Source organism: Tupaia chinensis, unplaced genomic scaffold, assembly GCF_000334495.1.
Source record: "Tupaia chinensis unplaced genomic scaffold, TupChi_1.0 Scaffold000037_3, whole genome shotgun sequence".
Lineage (NCBI taxonomy): Eukaryota > Metazoa > Chordata > Mammalia > Scandentia > Tupaiidae > Tupaia > Tupaia belangeri.
The window spans coordinates 2,329,038-2,344,775 of record NW_006159486.1 but is presented as its reverse complement, the minus strand read 5'-3'; the positions used below and the strand labels follow the sequence as shown (position 1 = coordinate 2,344,775).

At 37.9% G+C, this 15,738-nt stretch overlaps 1 protein-coding gene across 1 annotated transcript in view; it reads right to left on the bottom strand.

Annotated features, from left to right (window-relative positions):
- Positions 1 to 15,738, bottom strand: part of SLC71A2 (solute carrier family 71 member 2) — a gene marked incomplete at its 5' end in the record, with an annotated part of 92,126 nt that overhangs the window by 39,480 nt on the left and 36,908 nt on the right. The window contains 1 exon segment of the mRNA XM_014588617.2: positions 12,697 to 12,759. Within this exon segment, the coding sequence (XP_014444103.1) occupies positions 12,697 to 12,759 (63 nt within the window).

Genomic DNA, 15,738 nt, shown 5'->3' with positions numbered 1-15,738 from the left:
AGAGGGTTAGGGATAGGGAATCAAGGATGGCAAAAAAACAAAACAAAACAAAACAAAAACAAACCCGTAAAATATACAAGACATAAGAAATGAAAAATTGTTGATAACACATATGTTGATGTGCTTGATTGAGCCAATAGACAGTGTATTTTGGATGAAAAATTCATTTTGTATACTGTAATGATGTATAGCATATTAATGTTAAAAAAATAAAAATAAATTAATAAATAAAAAAAGAAAAAAAATACTAAAAACTCTATATTGGTTACTGAGATGGGAAAATGTAAAATTTATTTAGTACAGGAATTTATTTTTCCAAAAGAGAGACTTTTGCTATAGAGACTTTTGCTATAGGGTACATGCACTCACCAGAAAGACAGACAAAAAGCGAGACACACATGTCCCTCCTTACCCATCCCCCCAAGTTAGGATGGCCATGCTGCAATCCCTTCTCGTGCATTCTCCTCTCGGGATCTTGGGCATACACACACATATGCCTGGTGTTAGTTTTGAGCCACCAGGTCCAGGCCTCGAACTGCAGTCGACTACGTGGGAATCCAGCAACATAACCATTATGACATTTGCTGGTCCCTTTAGTACATTAATTTTTACAACATTAAAAACATTGAGAATGAAAGTATTTTATTTCTTATAAAAATGTTATTGTAAGAATCTGGTAGGGGCAGCAGGTGGCATAGTAGTTAAGACACTAGACTCCCACTTAGCTGACAATGGTTAGAATCCCAGAATTGGCAGCTTGAAATTCATGACGGGCATGTGTGCATGCACATCCAAAATCCCAGGAGAATGGACAAGAAGAAATTGTGGAGTAGCCATTCCTCCCCCTGGGGAGGGAGGGTGATTTCGCATTTTCCCTCTCACTGTCTCTCTCTGGTGAGTGCATGTGCCATATGCGGAGGAAAAAAAGGAATTCTAGGAAGATGACAGAGTAGATAGCACTAGGTGTTAGGAATCTATCTCCTCACCTAGATAACTACACTGCAGAATCTGTCTAGTTATAACTAGTTTGGAATTCTGGAATCTACTGAAGGCCTGCATCTCTCAAAGGAAGGCTTGGGAGACTTAATTTCAAGGTCAGCTCTTGGGATAGCAGCAGCTTACCCATACCTAACCTACAGGCAGGCAGCTATGGGCACGTTCCTGGAATAATCTGTACAAAATCTGTGAGGACCAGTGGTTACCTTCAAATATGGGGATCTGAACTCTAATCACTAACTGCTACTCCATATCACAAAGGTACAAAGAGGCTGTTGTACCTCCCACTCTGGTTTTAGTAACATCCAAAGGATTAAAAGTTCTAAGTTCCTTTGTTTTACTCCCTTCATTTTTCTTTCTTTCCTTTTGGGAAACAGACATTAAAGATTAGGATATTCAAAAGCAACTGCATATGAGATCAGCAGTTGGGGTAATGTCTAAGTCACTGGACTCCCATATGGTCGACTGCAGTTTGAGTCCTACGGTGGCTTAATCATGCCAGGTGCGTGTGCGCACATGTGTGTGTGTTTACTCAAGATCCCAAGAGGAGAATGGAGGAGATGGGATTGCAGTGTGGTCATCCTCCATAGGTGGTAATTTCTCGCTTTTGGTCTCTTTCTGTCTTTCTGGAGAGCGCATGCACCCTATTATAAAAACCTCTCCAAGAAAATGTAAAAAAGCAACTGTATATAAAATTAGAAAATGACAATGCATACCCAAGGAAAAGCACAGGCTTAGAACAGACTTCAGATGAGCGCTTTTCCAACTGAGCATTCTCCTGTCCTTTGGGTAGATACCCAGGAGTGGAATTACTGGATCACATAGTAGTTATATTTGAAGGTCTTTGAGAAACCTCCATATTGTTCTCCACAATGGTTAGACCAATTTACATTCCCACCAACAATGTAGGAAAGTTCCCCTTTCACCATATCCCCTCAAGCACTTACCTTTTTTTTTTTTTTTTAACTCTTTGCCATTCTGACTGGGGTTAGGTGGTATCTCATTGTAGTTTTGATCTGCATCTCCTTTATGAGGAGGGATGCTGAAGCATATTTTTTCATATGCCTTTTGGCTATTCATATGTATCCTTTAGAGAGTTATTTATTCAGCTCGTTTTCTCATCTTTTAATTGGGTTAATCATTTTCCTCTGGGGTAAGCCGCTGGAGTGTATTCTGGTTATCACTCCCTTATCTGAGGCAGTTTACAAAAACTTTCTCCAATTCTGAGGTTTGTCAATTCACACTGTGTCCTTTACTGTGTAGAAACTTCTTATTTGGGGAACCAGCAGTTAGCATAATGGCTATGTCGCTGGACTCCCACGTAGTCGACCGCGGTTCGCGTCCCGGACCTGGTGGCTTAAACTCACGCCGGGCACGTGTGCGTGTGTGCCCAAGATCCCGAGAGGAGAATGGAGGAGAAGGGATTGTGGTGTAACCATCCCCCATGAGGGATGATTTCTCGCTTTCTGTCTCTATGTCTCTCTCTGTCTGTCTGGCGAGCGCACACGCCCTATAGTGAAAATCTCTCAAAAAAAAAAAAAAAAGAAACTTTTTTGATGTAATACCCCTTGTCTTTTTTGGGGTTTTTTCCCTATGCTTTGGGGGTCTTGCTCAAGAAGTCTTTGCCTACCCCAATTTCTTCCAGAGTTTCCCTAGTGTTCTCACCAGTAATTTTACAGTTTGAGCTCTTAGGTTTAGATCTTAGATCCACTTTGAGTTGATTTTTGTTAATGGTGACAAGGTTTGAGATTCATCTTTCTGTACTGCGGCATTTTCATAAATGCTAAAACTTAGAACTAACGCAAATATCCACAAACAGATGAATGGATTGAAAAAGTGTGGCACTCCATGGAATACTACTCAGACACAAAAAACACCAAGACAGAAAGTGGATCATTCTGGAAGATTTACTGCTGAGTGAAGCAAGTCAGGCTTTGAAATAGAGACATTGCAAGTCTCCACTTAAAATATACTCATGGTTTGCACTCTATGGTAGAGACTAAAAGACTGGAGGACATAAAAGCATTGAAAATCTTATGGACACTAAGGACAAAGTGGAAGAAGAGTGAGAGAGGGAAAGAGTGTGGGAAAGGAAATTTGGGGGAATAAAATAGAGAGCTAAGACATATGTGGAACACAGATACGGTTTATTACCTGTTGATGATGTGTATAGTATTCTCAACTGGGCTAGTCTGAGGTGTACATCATATTGGTTAAAGTCTCTTTACAATCTAAATGATGTATAGCAATTGAATGGATAAATAAAAAAGGAAAGAAAAAAAAAAAAAAAAGAATAGACTTCAGACTTATCCCAGGCCTAGAGACAGCCCATAACAACAAAAACAAAACAACTGGAAAAAAGAAAATGAATTGGCAAACACTTGGAAGAGGGAGAGTATGTTTCTCAGAATACTTACCATATTATTAAATTCAAATGTCTAGTTTTCAATTGAAAATTACAAGGCATATAACAAACTGTAACAAATTAAAAGGAAAAACAAAGCAGAAATATGTCCCTGAAAAAGACTTGATGCAGATACACTGTTCTAGTCCATTGTGTTGCTAATAATAGAATACATAAGTCTGAGTAATCAATAAAGAATAGAAGTTTATTCAGATCATGGTTTTAGAGGGCCAAAGGCAAGAGGACATATCTGGTAAGGGTCTTCTTGGTGGGATTCAAGGCACCACAAGATATCACATGGCAGGATCTTCAGATCTTCAGCGCAGCATGTATCTATATGTCTCATTCCCTCTCTATAAATCTACTTGGAGTCAGTTATGGGGAGTCCCACCCAGATAACTTCACTCAATGTAAATTACCGCGCAAAGGCCGTACCTTTCAATACCATAATCTGATAAAGTCTCCACTCTCTCAATAACACAATGGCTCACCATTACATGAATATGGGTCTGGGACTTGAACCGCGGTTGACTACATAGGAGTTCCGCAACATAGCCATTACGCTAACTACTGGCCCCAGGGGAAGATATTTTTATATATTATTAGAGTTTAACTGCCTAAATTCAAATTGACATTATAACTTTAGGGTACTAAGTATAATCACCATGATAACCACAATGAAAACAGCTACAAAATATACACAAAGGGAAATGTGAAAAGAATGTAAACACATCACACAAAACTAAAGATACGTTATTTCTTTTTCTTTTCTTCCTTTTTCTTTTTTTGAGAGTTTTTTGCTACAGGGCAAACGTGCTCACCAGAAAGACAGAGAAAGACAGAGAAACAGAAAGAGAGAAATCACCCGCCAGGGGGATGGCTACACTGCAATCCCTTTTCCTCCATTCTCCTCTTGGGGTCTTGGGCATGCACGCACACATGCCGGGTGTGAGTTTATGCCACTGGGTCTGGGACTCGAACTGTGATCGAATACATGAGAGTCCAGCGTTGTAGCCATTACACCATTTGCTGGTTCCCTAAAGAAAAACTATTAATGCAAGAAATTGAAAGATAAAAAACTTGAGGCATACAGAAAACAAACACTAACCAAAACAGAGTTGCTATACTAACATAAGATAAAACAGACTTCAGATTAAAAAAAGAAGTTACAAGAAATGAAGCAAGACATTACACATTAATAAAAGATTCAATACTACAAGAAGAAGACATAACAATTCTAAGCATTCATGCACCTAAAACTGATGAAATTGAAGAGAGAACTATCTGGATCTAAAAATCAGCTGAAGAGGTACCAGCAGTTGGTGTAATGGCTGTTATTACTGGACTTCCATGTGGTTGATGGCAGTTGGAGTACTGGACCCGGTGGCTTAAACTCATGCTGGGTCGAATACATGAGAGTCCAGCGTTGTAGCCATTACACCATTTGCTGGTTCCCTAAAGAAAAACTATTAATGCAAGAAATTGAAAGATAAAAAACTTGAGGCATACAGAAAACAAACACTAACCAAAACAGAGTTGCTATACTAACATAAGATAAAACAGACTTCAGATTAAAAAAAGAAGTTACAAGAAATGAAGCAAGACATTACACATTAATAAAAGATTCAATACTACAAGAAGAAGACATAACAATTCTAAGCATTCATGCACCTAAAACTGATGAAATTGAAGAGAGAACTATCTGGATCTAAAAATCAGCTGAAGAGGTACCAGCAGTTGGTGTAATGGCTGTTATTACTGGACTTCCATGTGGTTGATGGCAGTTGGAGTACTGGACCCGGTGGCTTAAACTCATGCTGGGCGCGTGTGTGTGCATGACCAAGATCCCGAGAAGAGAACAGAGAAGGAGGGATTGCAGCGTGGCCATTCCCCCTGGGGGGTGATTTCTCACTTTCTGTCTCTCTGTCTCTGTCTTTCCAACAAGCGCACATGCCCTATAGCTAAAACCTCTCAAAAAAAAAAAAAAATTAGCTGAAGAGTTCCGTACCTCATTCACAATAATGGACAAAACAGCCAGACAACAGATTAAAAAAGGATACAAGGCAACAAACCACTCAGACCTACCAGATGTATCTGAAGAAACTAACATACTCTTTAAAAAAACGTGGATCACAGAGAAAATCACAAGGTAACTGAAAAATATTTAAAGATAAATGAAAATGGAGACAACATATTAAAACTTACAGGATGGAATGTCAAGGGAGAAATCTACAATTATAAATGCTTACCAGAAAACAAGAAAGATATCAAATCAGCAATCTAACTTTACAACTTAAGGAACTAGAAAAAGAAACTAAAACCAAGCTAGCAGAAGAAAGGAGATAATAAGATTAGAGAGAGAGATAAATGAAATAGACAGTAGAAAAAGGGGGAATAATGAATAAAATCTAGTTGTTTTTTATTTTTTAAGAAAAAAGAACAACAAAATTCACAAGCCATTAGCTAGATGGACTAAGGGAGAGGGAACCTTGAATTTCTAAAATCTGAAATGAAAGTAAAGACATTACTATAGAGTCCATAAAACTAAAATGATTCAGAGAATATTATGTACAATTGTACACCACAAAATAGAATAGCCTAGATAAAATAGACAAAATAAATCCTTAGAAATACAAAACCCAACAAGACTCCTGAACATATCTATCGGAAGAAGACTACTTAAAGCCCCTAGGGAAAGTCTTGGACTTGATGGTTTCACTAATGAATTCTACCAAACATTTAAAGAAGTACTAACATCAATCCTTCTCAAACTTCTCCGAACAACTGAAGAGGGAAACTTATAATTCATTCTGTGCCGTCAATATTTCCTTGTGCTATAATTTCAATGTATCCCTGAAAAAATCATGCACTAAAATTTGGTAAGCCATTGTGATAGTATTAAGAGGACAGGAATGGACACAGACACACATGTTCCAGCCCTGTGCCATCCTGTAATGCAGCAGAAAGAGCCCATAGCATATGCCAGCATCATGCTCTTGAATTTCTCAGCCTCCAAAAACTTCGTCAGTTATTTAAACCTCTATTCTCTTAAATCAACCAGACTTGGATATTTCTGTTATTACCAACACAGTAGACCTAAATACCCCATGCCAAAATCAGGTATCAGGCTTTTCGTAACGTAAGAAAAACCTGATTAGTACCTTTCATGAACATTAAGGCAAAATTTCTCAACCAATCATTAGCAATTTGAAAGTAGCAGCATAACTAGAAGATGATATACAATAACCAAGTAGAACTGAATCCTGGAATTTAAATTTTGTTCAACATATGAAATTTGATTGTATACTGCATCACATTAAAATTAAGGGAAAACCCCAACATGATCACCTCCAATGATGCAGAAAACAAGTGTTGACAAAAACTCAACACTTTCATGATAAAACCAGCCACTCAAGAAAGAAGAAACAAAGGAAGTGATTCTACAGTGAAAGCCAGATTATAAAAAACCCATAGAAAGAAAATACCATACTCAATGTTCAAAGACAAGGACACCTACTTTTTCACCACTTCTACTCAAGACAGCCTGAAAATCCTAGACTGCACAAATAAGCAAGAAAATAAAAGACATCAAAACAGTAAAGAAAGTAGTAAAATTATCCCCAATCACAAGTAGTATATATATATATATTAGGTCATCAGAAAAGTCAAGATGTATTTTTCTTTTTTATTTTTTGAGAGTTTTTACTATAAAAGGGTGCATGCACTTGCCAGAAAGACAGAGACAGACAGAGAGATAGAATGCAAGAAATTACCCCCTGGGGGGATGGCCACACCATGATCCCTTCTCCTTCATTCTCCTCTCGGGATCTTGGGCACGCAAGCGCACACGCCCGTCATGAGTTCAAACCACCAGGTCCAGGACTTGAACAGCGGTTGGCTACATGGGAGTACAGCGACATAGCCATTACACCAACTGCTGGTCCCCAAGATGTATTTTTCTATGGAAAAATGCATCATGACTTTTCTGATGACCCAATCGCAAACTCTATGAAGAGTCTTCCCCAAAAATCTATTACAACTAATAATTGAATTCAGCAGAGCAGCAGGACAAAAAGTCAACAGAGGAAAATCAGTTGCATTTCTACAAACTAATAACGAACAATCTGAAAAGGAAATTACAAAATAATCCCATTTAAACATCAAAAAGGATAAAATACTTAGGAACTAACTGAATGAAATTAAAGAATACATAAATAAATGGAAACACACTCTGTTTATGGATTAAAAGGCTTATTAATGATGTCACTCCTATGAAAAGTGGTCTACAGATTCAATGCCATCCCTCTCAAAATCCCAATGACTTATTTTTTTGCAAAAAAAAGAAAGAAGAAAATTTCATTCTAAAATTCATATGGAATTGCAAGGAACCTTAAGTACCCAAAACAATCTGAAAAAGAACAAAGCTAAAATACATACTTCCTGACTTCAAAGCTCATTGCAAATGTGTAGTATTCAAAACAGTGTTGTGATCAGGAGTTACTGTTTAATGGGTACAGTTTCCATTTCACAAGAAGAAAAATGTTATGGGAATGGAAGGTGATAATGACCAATCATTATGAATACATTTAATATATCACTGAGTTGTACCCTTTAACATGGTTAAAATGGTAAATTTAAATTATGTGTATTTGGGGAATAGTCTCACAGCAGTGGTTAAGGAAGCCAGATTCCACAGAGACAATCACATGGGCCAAATCTCAGTCCAGCAGCTTGAAAACTTTGGGGGCACATGCATATAAATTCCCCAAATCCTAATGGGATGGAAAAATGGGAAAGGGAGTGTGGTATAAGCACAATTTATTGGGGGCACTCACTCCCAAACCCCAGTCCTCTGTGTGCACCGACCCTATGGTAATTTAAAAAAAAAAAAAAAAAGTTCTGTGTTTTAGCACAAAACAAAATGTCTTATTGCCAAACTAAAAAGACCACAAAATTTCTTCTAATTTGAAAGAGAAGGGGTCAGTAGTAGTACAGATAACAAGATGAAGACAAAGTAAAATACACAGCATGTCACATTTACACAATGGTGACATGCTTTGAGGAAAAACGGAGCAGAGATGAAGGAGAATGACAGAAAAGGATATTGTATTTTGAATGAACATCAACAAAATCTCAAATGAAAAAATATATCTGGGCAAGGAGATAAAAAAAGCAAGGAATGCCAATATTTGGTGGGAAAAAATTCAAGCAGAAAAAACAAAAACAAAAAACATTACCTGCAAAGCCCTGAGGCAAGTCCAGGCTGACAGAATGGGAATGGAGTAAGGTCTGCAGCGAAGGAGAGGACGACAGGGATGCTGCCAGAAGAGGAAACTGAGGGCAGGGTGCGGAGAAGAAATATCACAAAGAGGCTCATATATAATCAGGAATCAGAATCTCTCTAATGAAAGGAGAACGAACAGGAAGGAGGATACTGCTATGGTCCAGGGACGTGGAGGGTGGTGGCCCTAGACCACAATATTTTAAAGTTCGATTACAGATTTGTTTTTTGGTTTTTTTTTTTTTTTTAATTTTTGCTATAGGGTGCATTAACTCATCAGTGAGACAGAGAGAAAGAAGGCAAAAAATAACTCCCCTGGGGGTGGGGAGGGTGGCCACATCACAATCCCTTCTCTTGGAATTTTGGGCACACACACACACATCTGGTATAATTTTCAAGCCACCAGGTCCAAGATTTGAACCATGGAGTCAGCCATGTGGGATCCAACCCCTTAACCTCCACATCACTTTCTGACCCATTGTTAAAGATCTATTCTTAAGGTAGACTCACAGAATCTGCTCACTGTAGGGTTTAAGATATGGTAGAAAGAAGCCAAGATTGACACAAGATTTTGGTCTGAATAGGATGACATAATCAGCAATTAAAATGGGAAAGACTCATGAGTGGGTCAGGCTGAAGGGGAAGATCAGGAGTTATAGTTTGAAAATACTGATTTTTTAAAAATTGCCAGAGGACACATATATTGGGGTGGGGGTAATGGTGGCAGAAAACACACCTGTACCCCACCCCAGCAAATGGGGCATGGTCATGCCACAATCCCTTCTCCTCTAGTTTCCATCCTGTCAGGATTTGGGGCATGCACACCTAGTGCGTTTTCCAAGCCACTGGGCCAGAATTCAAACTACAGTAGACCACATGGGATACAGTTCCCTTAACCAATAGGCCATGGGGTGGTCTTGAAGATGCTACTTTTGAGAAGCTTCTTAGATAAGAAATATAAATATCAATTAGGCAAGAGAATATATACAAGTCTGCACTTCAGGGCTTAGGTTCAGGGAAATATCTGAGTGTGCAAAGTGATGAGTTTGATATAATCAAAAGAATGAATACAGAAATAAAAGAAACTGTTGTCCAAAGTTTAAGGCACTCATCTTTCCAAAGTCTAGGAGATGAGGAACACAGATCACTTGCCAAATCAGAGTTAGTTTAAAGACATTAAACAAAAAAAAGTTGCCTTATGATCCAGCAATTCCACTCCAAGGTATATATGCTGGGACTTCATAAAAGTAGGTGGTAAACAGAATTAAAGTGTAAAAGTTTTTATAAGTGCAGTAACTATTAAAATTCATGCAACTTCTTCATAACACACACCTTCTACAAATGTTCTGAAGGCCCTCCCCCTTGAATGTTTTGGTCAACATAAACCTGGAACTATATAAGGCTATATTTTTTGGTCGTCAGAAAAGTTATGAAACATTTATACGTAGAAAAACAGAAAAATACATCAAGACCTTTCTGATGACCCAATAAAGCCTGTTTAGGTCACATACATGGTAGTCTTCTAAAGTGTGTTCTTTTGGGGCCAGCTCTGAGATACAGAGAAGCTGGATCCTACAAGGTAACCAAAGTTTTAAACCTCAGCCCAGTAAGCCTATAGCACATCAGGCATACAAACAGGTACTCAGGATCCAACAGGCTGGAGGACTAGGGGAAGAGGAATATAGCATGACCAGACCCCATGGAGGATGCTCCTCTCCTCTCTCAGGTGCGAAAGAAATATATTTTTTTAAATGTGCTCGTTTTATGTCTGTGTGGTATCATATGCCTAAAACATATTTATTCTTTTAATTCTAAGGCATTTTAACTGGTTCCAAGTTTTACCATTATAAATCTATCCTTGAATTTTTACTTTATTAGAAGGACTGTGTAGAAATAAAGTACCTTGTTAAGCTCTTACAGGCGGCACCAATTTATCCTCTCATTAAGACTGCCTAGGGACCTACCCACCGTACACAACAAACTTCATCTAGTATGTCAGTTTAGTCTCTCACTGATTTGATAAGTGATTAATACTAACTTATGTAATTTAGGCTTCTGTGCTTACTAGTGATCAATTTATTTTTACAATGGTCCCTTTTGTAAACTGTCAGCTTAAGCTTATATTTTTTTCTTTGCCCTTATGGGATATCAGTCATTTGCTAAGGGTTTTACTTTGATAACACTTTTATGTCAAGAACAGTATTCCTGCGTACTTTTAAATTTTTTTATTATTTATTTTTTAGAGAGATTTTTGCTACATGGTGTATGTACTAGCTGGAGAGACACAGAGACAGAAAGCGAGAAATCACTCTCCAGGGGTATGGTCATGCTGAGATCCCTTCTCTATTCATCTCTCAGAGATTTGGGCATTCATGTACATGAGTCCGGTCTGAGTTTTAAGCTGCCAGGTCCAAGACTCAAACAGTTGTTGACTATGTGGAAGTCCAGCGATGTAACCATTACACCATCTGCTGGTCCCAATATTCCTGCTTTATTAATGTGATAAATAACACTTTCACATTTGTCTTTTAAAGTTTGAAATACTGATGTACCTAATTCATTCTTAAATTCTTTGTCTAAAAATAAAAATCCTTCCCTCAAACTGGTTAAAAAAATTCACCAATATTGCATTTTAATAGTTGGTTTGTTTTTCACATTTACTCTAACATTCATTTAGGATTTAGCACGTGAAGGCACTGTGATGCTTTGTCCAAAAGGTATCTCATTTAATCCTCACATCTGTCCTCTACAAAGTGCTGCTGGTCCCTTATATCTGTAGTTTCTGAATCTATGAATCTAATCAGTCACAAATCAAAATTATTTGAGGGAAAAAAAATACAAGACGAAAATAAAAACAAAAAAAAATACAGTATTACTAGTTGGATAACATTTACATTATATTAGCTACTATAAGTAATCTAGAAATGATTTAAAGTATAAGGGTGGACATGTTTATCTTATGTGAAAATATTGTCATTTTATCTAAGAGACATACATCCCTTACACAAATCTTTATCCAAGCCCTTGCATAAACTAAAATTCCTTTTATGCTTTGTTTTCGAGAACACACTGTGGATGTCCATAGATAAAAGTAGGGCAGGCTGCTTATCTTTTAAGGTAAAGATTTGGTTGGCATTATTTTGCAGAATTGCCCAAATCACAATTCAATAGCGTTTGCAGGAGACAGGGATCTGTGGAGTAATTTTTCTCAGAGTCTATAGCCCTTGATGTGGGATTTAGCACTTTAACCTCAATGTCCCCTGCTGGCCCAATATCCATAAACTTTACTATGAAGTGAGCCAGAAGCGTGTCTGACCCTTTACTTATAAGCTTTGATATGAATCATATTAAAACTAAAATAACTGGGCAAGTGAGTGGTGTGATGGTTAGGGCAATGGACTCCCACATGGCCAACCATGGTTCAAGTCCTGGACGTGGTGGCTTGCTTTCTCACTTCCCCTCCCTCCCTCCTTTTCTCTCTCTCTCTAGTGAGAGTATGTGCAATAGAGCAAACTTGAAAAATAATAATAATAAATAGAAATAAATAAATAATTCTTTTAAAAAACTGAAATAATAAACTAAGGCTAATTAAATTGAGAGAGAATGCAGGAAGTCATGGCTAGAACATCAGCTGGGCCATAAAACTGAATATCCAACTGAAACTTGACACTTCCTTCTTTCTCAGTCTAAGTTAGTTAAAAGAAGTAGCAACTGCCCACTTGATTCTATTGTTAGGGCAGTTATATTTTCACATAATTATACCCTTTATACACTGCTCTGTAAACATTTACAAGATGAGATAAGAGTATTCACATCTCTTTCCCCCAGTAAATTATTCTATACTGTATATATTTGTGTTGTTATTTTATTCTGTTTTGATAACCCAAATAAAAACTTAGATTTAAGTCCAGAAAAAATAGTCATTATTTCCTTAAATTCTATTTAAACCTCAAGAGCTAAAACTATTAAATTCCTGACTCCGGCTCATTAAGAACCACACAAAAATTGTTCTTACCTTCACACCTTGAATAAGACCATTCATGAGGAATGTGTGGTGAGGAAATGTTTCATGTAGAACCTACAAAAAGCAAGAAAAATCAAGACAAATTCAAATACAAATTAAAGGAAAAGATTTCTGCTACATAATTAAAATAAACCCTAAAATAAAAAATTTATAAAATACCAATGAAATACAAAAAATATCATAAAAGCATAAAAAGGTAACAAGATAAAAGAGACAAAATCTAAGCAAGGCAAAACCCTAAATGAGTAAATCCACCAAAGTTTGCTTTTACCAGAAAGCATCTATGACAAAAATAGTTTACTGGCTACTTCTTTTACTACCAATGCCTTTGGCACAAATCCCCAAAGGGCTACACAAACTCAGACATTAACCCAGCTTCATGACACCTAAGTAATCCATTCACTTGCAAAAAAAGTGAATCTAGACACTGACCTTACTTTCTTCACAAAAATTAAATCAAGATGGATCACAGACCTAGAGATAAAACACAAATTCTACATAATCCTGTAAGATAAAACAGGAGAAAAATCTAAGGGGACCTTGGGTCTGATTATTATTTTAGGAAAAGAAGAAAAAAAAAACGAAATACCAAAAGCACAGTTAGATAAAAACTGTTAGGCTGAAATCCATTAAAATTATAAATTTCAGTGACCAGCAGATGGCAGAATGCTTATGTCACTGGACTCCCACATAGTCTACCACAGTTTGAATACTGGACCCAGCACCTTAAAACTCATGTCAGGATTGTGGGCATGCATGCTCCAGATCCTAGAAAGAGAATAGATAAGGGATTGCAGAGTGGCCACCCCCTGGTGGGGTGACTTCTTGCTTTATGTCTATCTCTGTGTCTCTGGCGAGCACTTACACTCTATAGCAAAAGATCTCTCTTAAAACAAAAATAATATAAATTTCAGCTCTGTGGCATTCAATATCAAGAGTGACAAAATAAGTCATGTCTGGGAGAAAAATATATGGAAAAGACTAATCTAACACAGGACTGGTAACTACATTTTACAAAGAACTATTAGAATTCAACAATAGTTACTACCATCTGCAGCCCTCTGCGCAGTCAGGGAAGCTGAGGTGGGTTGTACCTTAGCCTTAGCCCCACTTTCAGCCCCAGCTCCGGACTTTCCCCACCAGAAAAATAATCTTTTATTTTTCCTTCTTTCTTTTGCTAATTCTTTACTTCTTCCCCCATAGGGCAGCTCTCAAGCAGAGCCCACTTCCATCTGCAGCCACCTGACGAAATCATGCGTTGCGCTCTTTTATAATTACATTGTCATCTTCTCCTCATCGTCCATTCCCCGCCAAGAAGGATTAGATAGGGCTAGAACCACAGTTTTCAAACATCTTAGTATCATGAGGATCCCAGGGATCCTCACTCTATACTGAACTACCTGCAAAAAAGGAGAAACTGCAAATCAGAAACCGGAATAGAAAACTCCACCAGGTGGAAACACATCGGAAATACAGCAGAAGAGAGACTGGCAAAGAAGAAATCCATAGCAAAAGGGAAGCAAACTAGTTCCCAGTGGCAGAAACATTCTCTAAAAATGTATCCAAAAGTGAATACATCACTCAATGGCTAGAAGTCACAGAAGAGCCTCAAGTTTGAAAAAATCAGGAAGTATGTCTCCATCAAGAGAACACAATAACTCTCCTGCATCTCTTGTAAAAAAAAAAAAAAAGAAATTACCAAAATTCAGAGAAAAATTCAGAACCTTCATGGTGACAAAACTGAGTTGGAATAAAAAAGAAATAACAAACTCCAAGACATGAGGAAGTCCTTCCACAATTAAAGAGAAGAAATGGATACCATAAGAAAGAATCAAATGGAACTATTAGAGATAAAGACTGTAATACAGCCTTAAAAGTATTTAAAAGCCAATTAGACCATGCTGAATATTGAATATCGAATGTAATATAAAAAATTTCTGACCTAGGAGAAAACTACCAAAATGATAGAGAAAATTACAACAAAAAATTGAAGATAATAAAGAAGAAATACTAGATTCCATTAAATATCCAAATATCCAAATAATTGGTATCCCAGAAGATGAAGAAACTAATAAGGGCATTGAAACCTATTCCATGAAATCCTGCTAGCACTGGACCTTTGAAGCAAAACAATGCAAGCAAAGAAAGAATGGGAACACATTTTGAAAGTGTTAAGAGCGAAAAAATTTCAACCAAGATTATAATATCTAGCAAGATTATCCTATATATGGGGGGAAAAAGATTAAAATCTTTGCAGACAAACATAACCAGAGAATTTGCCCATACCACACCAGCTCTTCACAGAACTCCGAAAGGAATCCTGTTCCAGGAAAACTAAAGAATGAACAGAAAGAAATAGAATAAAAGACAACCAAGACAACAGCCAAATTAATGGTAGAGACAAGTTCAGAAGTATCAATAATACCACTGAATGTTAATTGATTAAATTCTCCAAGTAAGAGACACAGACTGCCTGAATGGATAGAAAAACAGAAACCTTCTATCTGCTACCTACAAGAAATATCATCTCGAGACTGTCCTTCCAGGCCACAGGCACCAGGTCCAACTAGAAGCCTCTGACTGTAATTCCAGGCCGCAAGAACCAGGTCCAATTAGAAGCCTCTAGTCAGCAAGGGACTCTGAGAGAGGATCATCTCTGACCACCACCCCACTACCAGTCTCCCCAGCCCGAGACTCCAACTCCTGGACTGTCCTTCCAGGCCACAGGCACCAGGTCCAACTAGAAGCCTCTGGTCAGCAAGGGACTCTGAGGGAGGGTCATCTCTGACCCCCACCCCACTTCAAGTCTCCCAAGTCCCAGACTCCACCTCCTTGACTGTCCCTCCAGGCTGCAGGCACCAGGTCCAACTAGAAGCCTCTGGTTACCAAGGGATTCGGAGGGAGGGTCATCTCTGACCCCCACCCCACTTCCAGTCTCCCCAGCCCCAGAATCCACCTTTTTGGAAGGTAGATAGAAATTTTCTGTGTCTTTTTTTCCTTTTTTTTTTTCCCTTGGAGCCCATCTATTCTATT